Raw genomic sequence first — 17,426 nt, 5'->3', positions numbered from 1 at the left:
TATTATTATTATGTGTATAATATAGCTATACAAAGAAACAATAGATTTTAAACTTGAGCCGAGCACTGCACTTCATTTCAAATTTTCATATTTATTTTTAATTTGTTTTAATTAACGTCAATGACGATTCATATACAGATAGATATCTACATTATCTAATATCTAGTAGTATCATTATCATTATCATATTTTATGGGTAAAAAGGATGGTAAGGGTTCTAATCCTTTAGAAGTTTACAAAAAAGAACAAAAGAAACAAGAACTATTCAAGGTATATATAAGAGAGAAATCATCGAGAGATTGACAACTTACATATGCATACTTACCTACTTACTTTTGCTACTTATTATACATAGCACAAATCAAATATAGCAAAAGAGAAGACTAAAGCATTATCACAGAGAGATTTAAAAGAATTACAAAATGAACTAAAGTTTGAAAAGAACAAAGACAAGAGACAATTACTTATCAATGCAATAGCTACCATCAAAAAGAGAGATGGTGATGGTAATGATCATGGTGATGACAATACACCCGATACATCAGCAGTAGCTGCAGCACCTACAGGTCCAACTCAACAAGAATTAAAAGCAAAGTAAGTAATTGAATATTAAGATATGTCACATTCAGAATCAATACGAGTACTAAATTGATTGATTATTATTTAGAGAATTACAAGCAGCAATTGCAAAATATGGGCCACCTGAGGAATCAATCTATTATGATGCTGTTTATAATCCTTATGGTATACCACCCCCCGGTAAACCAAATATAAGGAAACCTCCACCTGGTGTAATGATGATGAATAATAATGGATTTGGACAGCATCCTGGAATGCCATATCCTCCTCCTCCTCATCCTCATCAAAAGAATTTCCCTCATTATCCTCCTCAACACCCAATGATGATGATGATGAACAAACCTCCACCACCATTTATCAAACCTCCTCCTCCTCCTCCTCTTCCTCATTTAGTAAATGGTGGTGGTGGTGGTGGTGGTGGATATCCTATTCATAAACCATTACCAATACCAGTACCTCCACCTCCAATGGTAAACAAACCACCTCCACCAATTGTATACCCACCTCCACCATTACCTCATCCTCCAGGTGGTAAGATGATGAATATGCCACCTGGTATTGGAGGTTTACCATTTGGACCACCACCTCCATTACCTCCACAATTCCTTTTCAAAAAACCTCCATCATCAACAACAACAACAACAACAACAACTAGTAAACAACCTGCTATTGCATCCGTTCCACCAACTCTACCAACCCCACCACCACCACCATCCTCTACTGTCACAACAACAACAACAACAACAGATGAACAAAAGGAACAACAAGATAAAGATAAAGAATTGGAGGATGCATTGGCAGAGTTTTATGCAAACTAATTTATTTATTTGTACACAAAATCATTTTTATACTTTTGAAGAACATGCTTCATCAACCATGTCTCTTTCTTCTTTTAGAGGAGGGTTAACGTTATTTATTCTTCTTTCCAATTTGACATTATAATTTAATGGTCTAATCAAATGCGTAAATTCTAAATAATAATAATTAATAATTAATAATAATAATTTATAATAATATTTAAATACATACTTTCATAAGTATCAACTTTTTCACCTTTGCCATTTGAAGAATACAATTTAAATTTTAAAATTAGATTAGTGACAAGAGCAAATATTTCAGAAGTTGCCAGACTCATTCCAACACAAATTCTAGGACCTAAACCAAAAGGCATAAATATATCAGAATGTTGATTATTGATGAATCGATCTGGTTTGAATATTTCAGGTTCATCCCAATATTCTGATGAGTGCATTAGAGCGTATGGGAATTGGTAGGTTTGGGCACCTTTTGGTATAAAGTAATCTCCAATCATAACATCTTCACTACACTCTCTTCCAACTGTCAATGGAACAGTCCAATTCATTCTCATCACTTCTTTTACAAATGAATTGAATAGTGGTGTATCTTTGCGATGTCTTTCTTGTCCCAGCGAGTCTGGTGACCCAGTTGCATCGACAATCTCTTGGTATAATTTCTCTTGATATTCTGGATAATTGATCAAATATACTATAATCCATTCCATTGTTGAACTTGTTGTTTCCGTACCTGCCAATATAAAATCAATTCCACAATGAATTATTCCTAAATAAAAGTAAATATTAATTAATTTAATAAATAAATAAATATTAATATTAATATTTTAGCTTCTTACTAGTTAGGTTTTTATCAGTATCAACACCAATAGTAGTAATTAAATGATCTAATAGATCACGTGGATGATCAGGATCGATTGTATCAAGATGTTCATAGACAATCTTTTGAACTTCTTGTTTGACCAGCTCGATTGGATTGGCGAAATATTTGGCGTATTGAAAGTGTACCCAAGAGATACCTTTCATAAATCTCCATGGTCTAGTCATTAATTTCATCAGTCTATCAGTTTGATTAATAATTTCCAATGTTCTTGGGTCTTGTGCACGTTCACCATACTCTAATTGAATAGAATATACGTATCTAAATATAATATTTAATGAGAATATTTTACATGTCATTTGAGGATTAAACTAAGAAATAGATAGATAGAAGAAATATTAATAATTATTAAAATTTAATTTGTTTTTCTATTTCTTACAACTTGGCCAGAATCTGATAGATTTGATAATTCTACTAATAATGAATTAACTTCATTATCAATTAGATCGGAAATATTTCTAATTTTACGATTACTAAATGCAGATGCAACTACAGTACGTAATTCTTTCCAGTCTTGATCACGGCCATGAACAATATTATTGTATCCACTACTGAATAATTCCAAGATTGTGTTTCTATTCTTGTTGGTAAAGATATGGAATTGACGTACTAGTATTTCATGAACTAATTTGGGGTCGGTGATAATGATTGAATAGTGATCACCAAACCACATTTTAAAGACTGGTCCATTTTCTTTGACGAGTTGCAATAATCCACGATGAGGTTGTTTACCGAGTTTGTAGAGATGTCCAATCAATGGTAATGCAATACCAATTGATTTGGGTTCTTTAGGATGACATTTTCTATTCTTTATATAGAATGATACTATTATATAGGTTAGGAATAATAGAGCTAATATTTTAATTATCATGATTTGTTGATTATTATTTTTGTTTTTAATGATTGTAACAAGATATTTAATTCGATCATAAGAACAATTTAATTCTATAACCAAATGTTTATGTACAATAATACCAAGGGTATTACAATAACAAACAAATCTCTGAGGATTAGATTTATATTAATACCCCCTATCAATCCATCAAAAAAGATACCACTTTAGTGTTTGGGGGTGGGTGGGGGTATTGACCGTCCCTCCTAATATTATTTGAGTGAGACGAATGCATCCAATTTGTAAAGAGGTTTTTTAGTCAATTGTATCAATGGTGGTCGACAAGAAATGCCTCCAGTTACTTTAACATCAGATGTCACTGCTCCACCATACACTCTATCCGATTGCACAGACCAAGAAAAACTATCTAATCTCACCGAACCAACTCATCCAATTTTTAATCTTTGTCTTCCAAAATGTATAAATGCTTTAAAATATTATAGATCTCTTAAGGAGGATCCTATCAACCAAGTCAAATAAAACCAATCATATGGTTGCTTGGAAACCATTCCAACTAAAAATATTCTAGAAATATTCTATTTTTCAATCCAAAAATTAACTCTCTTGGAATCGACTCGAAACATACAATTGAAACCTCGGATGTATTAATGCAAAAAAAACAAATTGATTGATAATTATTTATTATTCATTTCACGATTAAATTCTTGTCTCCCCATTCTATATTCATGAAGATGGTGTTTACAGAATGACTTGTGGTCTGCATAGGACAATATCCAAGATTGACACCCTTTCGCAATGCATAAATTAGGATGAATTAAAGGTGAATTACCTTCCACCTTTTTCTGCACAATCACCGCAACAGTATTGATCCCATACTACCCGAGGATTCAATCTACTCGATTTAAGCTCTGATGAGCATATCTTGCAATATTTGTACTTTTGTACAACCTTCTTGCGTTTGGTAATAGCCGTCTTTCCAGTAATCATTCTTGCTCCACATTCATTTTTTCTTTGGGCAATATTGTCTAGAGTCCCCTTTTTCTCTTCATCACCATCCATTCGCAAGGATCTATACTCTCCATTTAGACTAAAAGCTTCGTACCAATAATACTCCCTACTCATTCTAAATTTTAGCAAACAAAAAAAAGTTAGTTATTTAATTATAGTCTTGATTTAAATTTGGTTGGACATACTCTAGTAATTTTTCTCTGTTTTCTGCCAATACCATTGAGTTTGTTTCAGAATTTAATGTTTTGTAGTGGAATTGGTTTGTTGCTTCATGAATCGCGTCTCCCTTAATTCTTGAGTCACGATTACTCCAACCAACAAGAAAGATAGTATTGGTTCAAATACTCGCGAATTTTGTTTAGTGTGAATCCATCAAAACGACATATTTCAATACGCATCGACATTATTATTAACCTATTTCCCTCCTCAACAAATTCATTGTCATCTAATTCCATTTCATAATCAATATCCATGCCATTATTATTATTATTATTATAATTATTATTATTATTATCGAATTTGGTATTCAAAATGCTATTTAGAATTGATTGTTGAAATTCTGCACTATCAAAACCATGATCAGCATTAGAATCAAATCTACTTCTATTACTATTACTGCCAAGGCTATTGTTTTGGTTGTGGTGGTTGCGATTTCCCAAGATATTATTATTATTACTTGGATCGAATTTGGTGTCCATATTTGATTCAAAGACATCTTCACCATCATCATAACCAAAACCATCATCATAACCAACACCATCATCATAATAACCTTCACCAAAATAATCAGCAACTTCGGAAACGTCATTGTCGTAGTCTTCGTAGTCATCATCACTTTCTTCTTCGGAATCCATATCGACTGGCGGTCTCGTAGTTGAACAATCTAAACCAAAGAGGTTAACAGATTCCCTGAAGGCCCTTTCCTCTTCTTGATCTCTCTTTCTAGGTTGTCCTAATATTTTTTAGATTTTGGTAGTTGATAGAAGAATTCGAATTAGTAATTCAATCTTGCTTCTAATTTAGCTATAACTTTTTAATACACCTACTGCTCATTGAATATAGAGATAAATAAGAACAAAAAATTATCACAATGGTTTGCAATCGAGAGCTCTTTTATTTTCTTGGCTTGAATTGATTTTGTTTCAAGTGCAATCTCACAAAAAAAAAAAGGGGAAACAAAGTCTCTCTCTTGTATCAATTTTAACACATTAGTTTCAAACAAGTTACAATTTGCAAATAGCTATTCTACTACTATCTACATTCAATAACACAGTTGCTTAGACCCCGTCGCCATCATCATCATCATCATCATCATCATCATCATCATCATCATCATCATCATCATCATCATCATCATCAACAACAACAACAACAACAACAACAACAACAACAACAACAATACAACAATACAACAATCATTTCAACAACATGGTCTTCATATCAGCAACATTACACCTATTTCAGATTCATCGAGAGTTAGATAGAGATAGATAGAGATAGATAGCTAGAGATAGATAGAGTTAGTGACATGCAAGAACGACCATCATCGACACTCTGGGATAAAGTCAAACCCATACAACAATGATCAACAACAGCTATACAAATAATTGTGCAATACAAATAGTCAATTGGACGATCAACTAGTCGTAGTAGTATTTGTTGATGCCGAAGCGGATCCTTTTGTAGTCGTATTTGGTACCAACCAAAAGTATATCTTGATGGACTGGTCGTTGCAGTCGTCGTTGCAGTGGTTGATGCAGATGTTGATCCAGTGGTCGATGTTGGAGTAGAAGCGCTGTTGTGCTGACAGTCGCCGATGCTGTGGTTGAAGCAGTTGTTCAGACTACTCAACCAACTAACTATTTGTGTTCTCCATCAACAACTGGACCATACAGAGTCGAATTGTACCAAACAACAAGACAAAGAATTGGATCATCAACAATACAAATAATCAATTCGACCATACAAAGAGCCAATTGGACAGTTGAGTAGAGTACCTCTCTTGGCTGGGAGGGGAGGGATGGTGCCTCTCATGGCTAGGAGAGAGGATAGTGATACGTTTCATGGCTAGGAGAGAGATCATATGGCTTCTCACCTCTCATATACAACTAATTATTTCAGGACTCACTTGCAGCTTATTCATCATCATAGTCATCATCGTCATCGTCATCGTCCATTCGAATCTTGGCTGGGAGGTGGCAGAGAGGTAGGCGCCTCTCATGCCTGGGAGAGGCGGATGGCTGGAGAGGGAGGCACCTCTTGGCTGGGAGAGAGGACCTCCTCTCTTGGCTGGGAGAGGAGAGGGGTGCCGGCTGGCTGGGAGAGGGTGCCTCTATTGGCTGAGGCTGGGAGAGGGAGGGTCTGGGAGGAGAGGTAGGTGCCTCTCTTGGCCAATGGGAGGAGATGGGAACCTCGCGAGACGAGAGAGAAAGTCACCTCAATAGCTGGAGAGGGAGAGGAGAGTAGAGGAGAGGAGAGGAGAGAGAGAGAGGAGAGGAGTGGAGAGGAGAGGAGAGGAGTGGAGTGGAGTGGAGAGGAGAGGAGAGGGTGGTACCTCTCAATGGCGGGAGGTGCCCTCTCAAGGCTGGGAGAGAGGTGGAGGGTGCCTCTCTTGGCCAATGCTGGGAGGAGAGGGTACCTCCCTTGGCTGGAAGGTGGACAGGGGGTGGCGGTACCTCTCTTGGCTGGAGGTGGCAGAGAGGTAGGCGCCTCTTGGATGGGTGGAGAGGGGAGAGGGAAGAGAGTGGTACCACCCTTGGTAGGAGGTGAGGGGTGCCAAGGTAACAATGACGGTGCTGCTGCAGATATCTCGACAACTAAGAAGGAGGTTGGGGACGTGTCGCTACAAAGACGAAGAGTGAGTGGTTGTGTGTGGGATTAAATTGATTTTATTATTATTTTGGTGGGGTTGGAAGAGTTGTTGTTCAGGAATTTTCACAAACATTATTATTATTTCTTCACCTCCATTATTACAACTATTATTTCAGGACTCACTTGCAGCTTATTCATCATCATAATCATCATAATCATCACCATCATCAAGTCCGTGGCAGGTAGGGAGAGGTGCTAGGAGAGAGGATAGAGGAGAGTGATACGTCTCATGGCTAGGAGAAAGAGAGAGAGAGAGATCATACGGCTGCTTCTCACCTCTCATTATTACAACTAATTATTTCAGGACTCACTTGCAGCCTATTCACCATCATAATCATCATAATCATCATCGTCGTCATCGTCATCATCCATTCGAATCTTGGCTGGGAGGTGGCAGAGAGGTAGGCGTCTCTCTTGGCTTGGAGAGGAGAGGAGAGGGAGGTATCTCTCTTGGATGGGAGAGGAGAGGAAGGTGCCTCTCTTGGCTTGGGGTGCGGTTACTACTTGTAGCTAGAGACACCTCTACATCAATTTTAACACATTAGTTTCAAACAAGTTACAATTTGCAAATAGCTATTCTACTACTATCTACATTCAATAACACAGTTGCTAGACCCTGTCTCCAACTTGAATTGACAACAACAATACCATCATCATCATCATCATCATCATCAACAACAACAACAAAAACAATACAAAATCATTTCAACAACATTAGCTTCATATCAGCAACATTACACCCTATTTCAGATTCATCAAGAGTTAGATAGAGATAGATAGAGATAGATAGATAGATAGATAGATATCTTTGCAGCTACAGTCACATTCAAGAGGTAGCTATCTTGACATGCAAGAACGACCATCATAGACACTCTGGGATAATGTCAAAACCCATACAACAATGATCAACAACAATGATATCAAATCAACAACAGCCGAATACAAATAATTGTGCAATACAAATAGTCAATTGGACGATCAACACAAATAGTTAGTTGGTTGAGTAGTCTGAACAACTGCCTCAACCACAGCATCGGCGACTGTCAGCACAACAGCGCTTCTACTCCAACATCGACCACTGGATCAACATCTGCATCAACCACTGCAACGACGACTGCAACGACCAGTCCATCAAGATATACTTTTGGTTGGTACCAAATACGACTACAAAAGGATCCGCTTCGGCATCAACAAATACTACTACGACTAGTTCTCCATCAACAACTGGACCATACAGAGAATTCGACCAAACAACAACCACAAAGAATTGGATCATCAACAATACAAATAATCAATTCGACCATACAAAGAGCCAATTGGACAGTTGAGTAGAGTACCTCTCTTGGCTGGGAGAGCAGAGGTGCCAGCTGGCTGGGAGGGGAGGGAGGGATGGTGCCTCTCATGGCTAGGAGAGAGAGATCATACGGCTGCTTCTCACCTCTCATTATTACAACTAATTATTTCAGGACTCACTTGCAGCCTATTCACCATCATAATCATCATAATCATCATCGTCGTCATCGTCGTCCATTCGAATCTTGGCTGGGAGAGGCGGATGGCTTGAGAGGGAGGCACCTCTTGGCTAGGAGAGAGGGTACCTCTCTTGGCGGGAGGAGAGGCACCGCACCTCTCTTGGCTGGGAGAGGAGAGGAGAGGGTGCCTCTCTTGGCTGGGTGGAGCTCATGGCCGGGAGGAGAGGGTGGTGCCATCTCATGGCTAGGAGGGAGGGAGGGAGTGTGGTGCCCTCTCATGGCTGGAGAGAGAGAGAGGGTGGTGCCTCTCAATGGCGAGAGGTGCCCTCTCAAGGCTGGGAGAGAGGTGGAGGGTGCCTCTCTTGGACAATGCTGGGAGGAGAGGGTGGTACCTCTCATGGAGGAGAGGTAGGTGCCTCTCAATGGCCGGGAGGAGGTGCCCTCTCTTGGTTGGGAAGTGGCCTCGGCACGACGCATTCATCATTTGCTCGTGGCATTGACTAGACTAAGGTTACTACTTGCAGCTAGAGACACCTCTATAGTGCGTCTCTACCTACAAGTAGTAACCTACTCCTATTCATCATCATCACCATTGAAGCAGGTGAATGGGAGAGAGAGACACCGATGGCCGGGAGGAGAGGAGAGGAGAGGAGATGAGATGAGAGGAGAGGAGAGGAGAGGAGAGGAGAGGAGAGGAGAGGAGAGGAGAGGAGAGGAGAGGAGAGGAGAGGAGAGGAGAGGAGAGGAGAGGAGAGGAGAGGAGAGGAGAGGAGAGGAGAGGAGAGGAGAGGAGAGGGGTTCCTCTTGTCTGGGTGGCGCACAAAGAGTCAATGAGACCATCAACACGATGACAAATTCCACAACAATAAGAATCAATACAAATTGAATCAGACCATCAACAACACAAATAATTCTAGAGGTGTCTCACCGGATGCTACCATCTTCTCACACAAAGAGATAATTGGGACCATAACAAAACAATTCAAATTAATACAAATAAGAGAATTGGATCAACAAAACAATACAAAACAATACAAATAATATAAAGACTGAGAGAATTGAGTTGGGAGTGATAGAGATGATCAAATATCAAATCTATTGGGGTGGAGATTTATTTTGAGTGATTTAGTTACCACCACGGAGACGGAGGACGAGATGGAGAGTGGACTCCTTTTGGATGTTGTAGTCGGAAAGAGTTCTGCCGTCTTCGAGCTGCTTTCCAGCAAAGATAAGACGTTGTTGATCAGGTGGAATACCTTCCTTGTCTTGGATCTTGGTTTTGACATTTTCAATGGTGTCAGATCCCTCGACTTCAAGAGTGATGGTCTTACCAGTTAATGTCTTTACAAAGATTTGCATACCACCACGGAGACGAAGGACGAGATGGAGAGTGGATTCCTTTTGAATGTTGTAATCCGACAAAGTTCTGCCGTCTTCCAATTGTTTACCGGCAAAAATGAGACGTTGTTGATCAGGTGGAATACCTTCCTTGTCTTGAATCTTGGTCTTGACATTCTCAATGGTGTCAGATCCCTCAACTTCAAGAGTGATGGTCTTACCAGTGAGGGTCTTTACAAAGATTTGCATACCACCACGGAGACGGAGGACAAGATGGAGAGTGGACTCCTTTTGGATGTTGTAGTCGGAAAGAGTTCTGCCGTCTTCTAATTGTTTACCGGCAAAGATAAGACGTTGTTGATCAGGTGGAATACCTTCCTTGTCTTGAATCTTGGTCTTGACGTTTTCAATGGTGTCCGAACCTTCGACTTCGAGGGTGATGGTCTTACCAGTGAGGGTCTTGACAAAGATTTGCATACCACCACGGAGACGGAGGACAAGATGGAGAGTGGATTCCTTTTGAATGTTGTAATCCGACAAAGTTCTGCCGTCTTCGAGCTGCTTGCCAGCAAAGATAAGACGTTGTTGATCAGGTGGAATTCCTTCCTTGTCTTGGATCTTGGTCTTGACATTCTCGATAGTGTCAGATCCCTCGACTTCAAGAGTGATGGTCTTGCCGGTCAATGTCTTGACAAAGATTTGCATACCACCACGGAGACGGAGGACAAGATGGAGAGTGGATTCCTTTTGAATGTTGTAATCCGACAAAGTTCTGCCGTCTTCCAATTGTTTACCGGCAAAAATGAGACGTTGTTGATCAGGTGGAATACCTTCCTTGTCTTGGATCTTGGTCTTGACATTTTCAATAGTGTCAGAACCTTCAACCTCCAAGGTAATGGTCTTACCAGTTAAAGTTTTTACAAAAATTTGCATGATTTGTTACTATTATTAAATATTAAAATATTAATTATTATTAAATTATTCTTTATAATATAAAAATATATTTTCTTTGTTGAGTAAAAATTAAAAAAAAAAATTACTATAAACTATATAGTATTATAATAATAATAACTAGTACTACTTACAAATAAAGAAGTTTTGAATATAATATAATTGAATTGAAATGGGGGGGTTGCTGTTTTTATACAAGTTGAATTGGAGTTGTTTGTTTAAATATATACACAATAAAAAAATATATATACACAAGGTGGTTGGTTGAGTGGTTGAGAAATAATTAATAATTAGTTGTAAAGAGAAGAGAAGTATACAAAATTGGTTGATAATGAAAATGAGTGTGAGGAGCTACTTGCTTTTATGCTCTTCTCTTCTTGAGCAGTACTTTTCAAAAACAAAAATTTGTAAAAAAATAAATCTAAAATTAAAAAATTAATTTCAACCCCCCTCTTCTTCGATGAATCACCCTTACTCATATGCTGCAAAGAAGAGTGTTCATCAAAGCAAGACTACGTTCTCTCTTCCAATTGTGTTCGCAAATTTTTTTTTTATTTATTTTAATTTTTCATGAATACCCAAGTTCGAGTTGGGTAGGGTCATTTTCGTACTGTATTTTAAAGCACACTTCTTGTCGCAGCGGTTAAACGGATTAGCTCACATTCTCTCTCTATCTCATCTCACTTAATTAAGTTTATTTCAGAACATCATCAGTTACATGTTTATTTTCTTCTTCTTCTTTTTTAATCATCTTCGTCATCTACTTCGACAATACCAGCCTCTTCTTGTTCGAGTGTTGGTAGTGTAGCAGTCGTTGATGGTGGTTGTTCACCAGCCACTCGTACATTTGGATTACTCACAGGAGCAACAGCAAAGAGACTGAGTCGAAGCACAAGATGTAAAGGAAATTCACCATCAATTTTGTATTCTTCCAATGTTTTACTATACATACATATATCAGAGAGAAAGAGTTAGAATTAGCAAAGTTTGAGAGACAGAGACAGAGAGAGGAGTGAGAGAGATAGAAACAAACCTATTTTTTAATTGTCTACCACCCAAGATTAATCTTTGAGATTTGACAGGTATATTATATCTTGCACATAGAGTTCTCTTTACTCTTCCAATTGTATATTTTGAATCAACATCTTCTAGAATAAATGGTACTTGTCCATTACCACCTAAATGTAATACAGTTAACTTCATCCTATACTACTACTATTATTATATTGTTTATTTCAAATAGGTTTATATGTTTCGAGTCGACTCCAAGAGAGTTAATTTTTGGATTGAAAAATAGAATATTTCTAGAATATTTTTAGTTGGAATGGTTTCCAAGCAATCATATGATTGGTTTTATTTGACTTGGTTGATAGGATCCTCCTTAAGAGATCTATAATATTTTAAAGCATTTATACATTTTGGAAGACAAAGATTAAAAATTGGATGAGTTGGTTCGATGAGATTAGATAGTTTTTCTTGGTCTGTGCAATCGGATAGAGTGTATGGTGGAGCAGTGACATCTGATGTTAAAGTAACTGGAGGCATTTCTTGTCGACTACCATTAATACAATTGACCGAAAGATAGAGATCATTGTGTTGTGATACCGACAAACCAGCCAATGTGTAGCAAGTATGGTAATAATCACGACCACGTTGAGGGTGGTCACTAAATCCACCCCTCACATTCTGACAACACACCAAACAATATTCCTGCAGTTTCTGTTGATTAAAGAGTTGTTTGCCGTCTACACTATTCCCAATATTCTGATAAAACATTGCATGATGTTGTGATGCCAATGATTCATCGTATGCCCTCAATATAGGAAACAATGCACATTGCCAATAACTATAACATGTATCAACCAATTTATTGGTTCTACCTTGAATTCCACCATCATAATCTAATTGTCTATTTACAAGCCATCTCTAGAAAAAATAGAAATAATTAGATAACATATTATGTGTGTGTATATATATATATATATCTTACCAATAAAGAATTAAAATTAATTAAATGAAGAGAATTTAGTAGAGATAGAGCAGCAACTGAACAAAAAGTATAACCACCATGAGCTTCTACACCAGGTTGACCTCCAAACCCTCCTTCATAGGTTTGACAACGTGCAAGGTATTCGGGAACACCCTGTATCAATTCAGGTGTGACAATATTGAGAAGGGTGGCAACTACCATTGCACAATAAGTTGAACGTGAGTCATCTTCACCATCTTCTTGTGTTTTGAATGATCCTTGGGCAGTCTTCATTCGCATTAGGAATTGGTACATTGTACGACGATTAATCACCTCGTACGACTCGACTACCATCAATGCACTAACTGCAGCAAAGGTAGATACCATATGACTGACTTGATCCATTCCACCTGCAAACCCACCAGATGGTTGTTGTAGTCTTTTTAAAAAACCAGTTGAACGACTTTTGATGGATCCATCACACGTCTCTCCTTCTACCACCTTTGATTGTGTTGTTTTAGTTGGTTCATGCAGTCTTTCAGGTGTCAAGTATCCCAACAAATCCAATGCATGTAGATTCCAAAAACAGATCCATGCACGAGAACTCTCCAACGATGTATGTGAACCGTGTATATAACCCAATGCATCAGTTGCAAATGACACACATTGTTCTTTGAATAGTCCAGGTTCCAACTCTTCACCAGTTTCATCATCTTTATGATCAGCTCTCTTTTCCATTATTTGTGCAATCATTCCATTTTGTGCTATTACTGTTGGTGTTATTGGTTCTCTTTGTACTACATTATTTATATTATTCTGTTGTTGTTGGATATTGCTATTATAATCTTCATCTGTATCAATATCAATCTCTTGTATTCTACTCATATTATCTCTTCTTATTCAAATATATACAGATATACACAAAAAAGAAAGGAAAAGGAATGAATGATGTGATACAACTAAAGTATCATACCTATATCTGACCCCTCTCACAAACAAATATATAAAAAATTAAATTTTCGAAGTTCACTCGAGATCGACCAGTACCTCTCTCCCAAAGAGATGCGGATCATTGTACTTTATTCGACAATCAAATATTGTACTTATATTAACAATTAGATAAATCAATCAATCGGGATTGACATATACATATACATATACATATATAAAGAAAGAGAAGAGATATGAGTAGTACACCAATGGACCAAGAAGAAGTATGTTTGACACGACACGACATGACATGTGACTATACTAACTTTATTATTATTACTACTAATAGGACAGAGATGATTTAAAGGAATTTGAAACAGGACCTTTATCTATATTGATGGAAAGTGTTAAAAATAATACTCAGATTCTAATCAACGTTAGAAATAATAAAAAGTTGTTGGCTAGAGTTAGAGCTTTCGATCGTCATTGTAATATGGTTTTAGAAAATGTAAATAGATAAGAAATGAAAAGATAGAGAGAGTATGTATGTATACTAACAAACTCATTCTATATTATTATAGGTAAAAGAAATGTGGACTGAAGTACCAAAGACAGGTAAAGGAAAGAAGAAGGCAAAGCCAGTAAACAAGGATCGTTTCATTAGTAAAATGTTTTTAAGAGGTGATTCTGTTATTTTGGTATTAAAGAATCCATTGGGTAACTAAAAAGAATAAATAATAATAATAATTTAAAGAAAATAGCAATATCAATCAAGCAAGGACAAACAAATCAGATTTAGATTTTTTTTTTAGTTTAAATATTAATAACAAACAAAAGATGACAACAACAAAAGAGTTTCTTGAAAGGGTTGAACAAATACAAACAGAGATTGGTACTAATTTCATTTTTAGCAACAATAACAACAATAATAATACAAGATTAAAGATACAACTATCACAACATCCAAAGATTGATATATTAAAATATGTTTATATGGTTTGTCAATTAAATGTAAACAACAACAACAACAACAACAATTGGATTAGAGAGGTATGTCTTAAAAGACAATTTATTTAATCTTTTTGATTCATTAATGTTATCTCTATCTATCTTGTCTATGTTTTTTAGATATGTTTACAATTAATAAATGATTGTCTATTGACAAGAAGCCAAGATTGTATATTAGATGATTTAACAAATGAAACAAAGATTGCAATAAGATCAATGATACTTGATACTTTTGAAAGAAATTTAAGGTTGGTTTGTCTATTATTGGTTAATCATTGTATGTAATGAAATAGAAATAGAAATGAAATGAAATGATTAATATTGATTTTTAAATTAGATGATAGTGGTCGTAATGATGAAGAAATATTTAGAATTGGTATCATTAAATGGTTTAATAATAGAAATAATAATAATAATAATAATATATGCCAACAACAATCAATCATTGAATCTTTATTATTTGCATTGTCAAAAGTTAAACAACCATGTCATTCAGTATTGGATATTATTTGGAGACTATATTATAAAAATAGATCATTGGGAGAAAAAGATATTTTAATGTTCTTTTCAATCTTTAAACATTATCAATTTAATGAACAACAACTAAAACAAGAGATTACAAATAATATTTATAATAATCTTTTACCAAAATCAGAATTATGGAAAAACAAGGATATTAAATCATTTTTCAAACAAACCATTAGTATTCTATTTCAACATGCATATAATGACGATTATTTTATTCCACAACAACAACAAGATAATTATAATATTGATCAACACTACTATAAATCAAATCAAAAACCAAAACCAATATTTCAATTTCTAAAATCAATTAGTTTAAAGGATCATGAAATACTTTATACTATTATTTTTGAATATTGTCAAATATTTTTAAATTCAACAAGTTGGAAAGAGAAATTAATTGTACTTGGAATATTAAATCTTTTAGAATTAAAAGAATATACATTTACAAACAAATTATTACCAAAACAATTTATTTTAGATTCAATCATTTATCCATTAATAGATGATCAAAAGTATGTAAATAATATCAATCAATCAATAATTTATATTAATTTATATTTGTTTTTTAAAAAGTTTACTAGTTCAATATGAGTTAATAATATTTCTTGTAAAGATGGCAAATTCTAAAGGTATTAGAGATATTGGGAACCAATCATTTTATCAAGATGTAATTGATAGAGCATTTGAAAAATCATTTAAATCAAATCATCCACATCTTATCAAACAAGTTGAATCTTTTTTTTTCAGTTCCATTTCATCTTATAAACATCCAAGAGGTTCAAAAATTGATTCAATTGTAACTATATAACCAAAACAATATTTATATAAATATATTATTTTATTAATTTTAATTTTCTTTTATATTTAGGTAACAACAAAATTGGATCCATTTATTATATCATTAATATTCAAATCAGAAAAAGAAAATATTTTCAAAGTGATTAATTTTTTTGATGGTATTGTAATGATAAATAACAATAGAAGAAAATATTTAAATATTATTATCAATAGAATATTATTTACATCAATGTGTGGTGATAAACAAATGGTTGATAGATTTATATTTTCATATCTTTTAGATTGGATATTTGATGGATACATTGGAAAGGACGTAATCATTTATTTACCATTCATCATGAAAAGAATAATAGCACAAAGATCAAGAGATGCGTCAATTGAAAATACAATCCTAAGATTATGTAAACAGTTTCCAGATAAATTGTATTCATATATGAATCGATTGATTCCTCTATCTATTGAATTACATCAAAACAATATATCAGAGTATATCTTTAATGGACAACCATCAAAAGGTGAACATAGATATGATGGACACTTGTTATTTTGTTTATTTACAATTTGTAGTAGTAAAAAATATCAAAAAAAGTCATCATCAATTCATTTACAAATTTTATTAGATTATATTTTAAAAGGTACCTCTGATGATAATATACAAAATGCACTAGTCATACGATTTATTAGTCAGATGAATGGTTTGGGTGTATTGTTTCTAGATAATCAAATAATACAAATGATTGGATGGATTAAAAATGGAATAGTCAATACTCATCAACAAATATTAAATCTAAAAGATTCAACAACACCAGCAGCAGATACCCCAATATTTAATCTTGATCAATTAGTTCAAGGTCATTATTATTTAATAGATCAAATAATAATAGCAACAACCAACACCTACAACTATTTAAATTATATTGAAATAATAACAACAATCTATGTTGAAATGATGTTGGATGCAATCATCTTGAATTCAAAGACAAGTACACAAATGTTGGTTGCTCAACTTACCGACTTTTTTAGAATACTCTATCCATTGTTTGACAAAAAAGAGTTATCCATAGATGTATTCACTAAAAAGATAAAGAGTAACATCATTAATCATAATACTTTGGAATTATTATTATTAGATAAATAAAATTAATCTACTTGAAGTTTAATACTTACAATTGTAAATCAAACCAATTAATTAACATAAAGGTAAATGAATCTCAACCCTTTTAAAAAAAATAATCTACTTGCATATGGCCAATTAAAATACATTTATTTCAATAAGAGTTGCAGGTAGAGGAAATTGTTAAAAACTTTTTGTATTTCAAGTTGTGGTCGTTGTTGTTAGAGTTGTTGTTGCTGCTGTATTTGTAAATTAGTTAATTTGTTCAACCAATTGGCGCCAAAAGTGGTATCTGACCGGTTTTTGTATATATTA

The 17,426-nt window shown here is 35.0% G+C and overlaps 10 protein-coding genes across 10 annotated transcripts; 6 read left to right on the top strand and 4 right to left on the bottom strand.

The window, feature by feature from the left end:
- Positions 1-10: 10 nt before the first annotated feature.
- DFA_10421 (uncharacterized protein) lies at positions 11-1,397 on the top strand (the record flags this gene model as incomplete). The annotated part of the gene is made up of 4 exons (XM_004354269.1): positions 11-14; positions 167-270; positions 356-594; positions 668-1,397. The coding sequence occupies 4 exons, from the start codon at positions 11-13 to the stop codon at positions 1,395-1,397; spliced, it is 1,077 nt and encodes a 358-aa protein (XP_004354321.1).
- Positions 1,398-1,530: 133 nt separating this feature from the next.
- Positions 1,531-3,142, bottom strand: DFA_10420 (cytochrome P450 family protein; the record flags this gene model as incomplete). The annotated part of the gene is made up of 4 exons (XM_004354268.1): positions 1,531-1,549; positions 1,605-2,160; positions 2,231-2,582; positions 2,651-3,142. 4 exons carry the CDS (start codon positions 3,140-3,142, stop codon positions 1,531-1,533), a joined length of 1,419 nt encoding a protein of 472 aa, XP_004354320.1.
- A 309-nt stretch (positions 3,143-3,451) lies between these two features.
- Positions 3,452-3,643, top strand: DFA_10419 (uncharacterized protein; the record flags this gene model as incomplete). Its single annotated transcript, XM_004354267.1, has 1 exon — positions 3,452-3,643. The coding sequence occupies one exon, from the start codon at positions 3,452-3,454 to the stop codon at positions 3,641-3,643; it is 192 nt and encodes a 63-aa protein (XP_004354319.1).
- Positions 3,644-3,798: 155 nt separating this feature from the next.
- DFA_10418 (uncharacterized protein) lies at positions 3,799-4,986 on the bottom strand (the record flags this gene model as incomplete). The annotated part of the gene is made up of 3 exons (XM_004354266.1): positions 3,799-3,841; positions 3,954-4,247; positions 4,547-4,986. 3 exons carry the CDS (start codon positions 4,984-4,986, stop codon positions 3,799-3,801), a joined length of 777 nt encoding a protein of 258 aa, XP_004354318.1.
- A 236-nt stretch (positions 4,987-5,222) lies between these two features.
- On the top strand, positions 5,223-8,331 carry DFA_10417 (uncharacterized protein; the record flags this gene model as incomplete). The annotated part of the gene is made up of 7 exons (XM_004354265.1): positions 5,223-5,225; positions 5,373-5,607; positions 5,842-5,918; positions 7,549-7,764; positions 7,818-7,852; positions 8,059-8,150; positions 8,177-8,331. 7 exons carry the CDS (start codon positions 5,223-5,225, stop codon positions 8,329-8,331), a joined length of 813 nt encoding a protein of 270 aa, XP_004354317.1.
- Positions 8,332-8,715: 384 nt separating this feature from the next.
- On the top strand, positions 8,716-8,979 carry DFA_10416 (uncharacterized protein; the record flags this gene model as incomplete). Its single annotated transcript, XM_004354264.1, has 1 exon — positions 8,716-8,979. The coding sequence occupies one exon, from the start codon at positions 8,716-8,718 to the stop codon at positions 8,977-8,979; it is 264 nt and encodes an 87-aa protein (XP_004354316.1).
- A 621-nt stretch (positions 8,980-9,600) lies between these two features.
- ubqA (ubiquitin) lies at positions 9,601-10,746 on the bottom strand (the record flags this gene model as incomplete). Its single annotated transcript, XM_004354263.1, has 1 exon — positions 9,601-10,746. The coding sequence occupies one exon, from the start codon at positions 10,744-10,746 to the stop codon at positions 9,601-9,603; it is 1,146 nt and encodes a 381-aa protein (XP_004354315.1).
- Positions 10,747-11,507: 761 nt separating this feature from the next.
- Positions 11,508-13,618, bottom strand: fntB (protein farnesyltransferase beta subunit; the record flags this gene model as incomplete). Its single annotated transcript, XM_004354262.1, has 4 exons — positions 11,508-11,706; positions 11,747-11,942; positions 12,180-12,690; positions 12,755-13,618. The coding sequence occupies 4 exons, from the start codon at positions 13,616-13,618 to the stop codon at positions 11,508-11,510; spliced, it is 1,770 nt and encodes a 589-aa protein (XP_004354314.1).
- Positions 13,619-13,917: 299 nt separating this feature from the next.
- On the top strand, positions 13,918-14,388 carry snrpD2 (LSM domain-containing protein; the record flags this gene model as incomplete). Its single annotated transcript, XM_004354261.1, has 3 exons — positions 13,918-13,947; positions 14,013-14,171; positions 14,245-14,388. 3 exons carry the CDS (start codon positions 13,918-13,920, stop codon positions 14,386-14,388), a joined length of 333 nt encoding a protein of 110 aa, XP_004354313.1.
- Positions 14,389-14,500: 112 nt separating this feature from the next.
- Positions 14,501-17,135, top strand: DFA_10412 (uncharacterized protein; the record flags this gene model as incomplete). Its single annotated transcript, XM_004354260.1, has 5 exons — positions 14,501-14,713; positions 14,792-14,948; positions 15,009-15,711; positions 15,773-15,995; positions 16,068-17,135. 5 exons carry the CDS (start codon positions 14,501-14,503, stop codon positions 17,133-17,135), a joined length of 2,364 nt encoding a protein of 787 aa, XP_004354312.1.
- Positions 17,136-17,426: the final 291 nt, after the last annotated feature.

Source organism: Cavenderia fasciculata (genome assembly GCF_000203815.1).
Source record: "Cavenderia fasciculata unplaced genomic scaffold Scf_EU5ZYIE02H8LDV-5, whole genome shotgun sequence".
NCBI classification, from domain to species: Eukaryota; Evosea; class Eumycetozoa; order Acytosteliales; family Cavenderiaceae; genus Cavenderia; species Cavenderia fasciculata.
The sequence above is the reverse complement of the archived record's forward strand: the minus strand, read 5'-3'. Positions and strand labels throughout refer to the sequence as shown.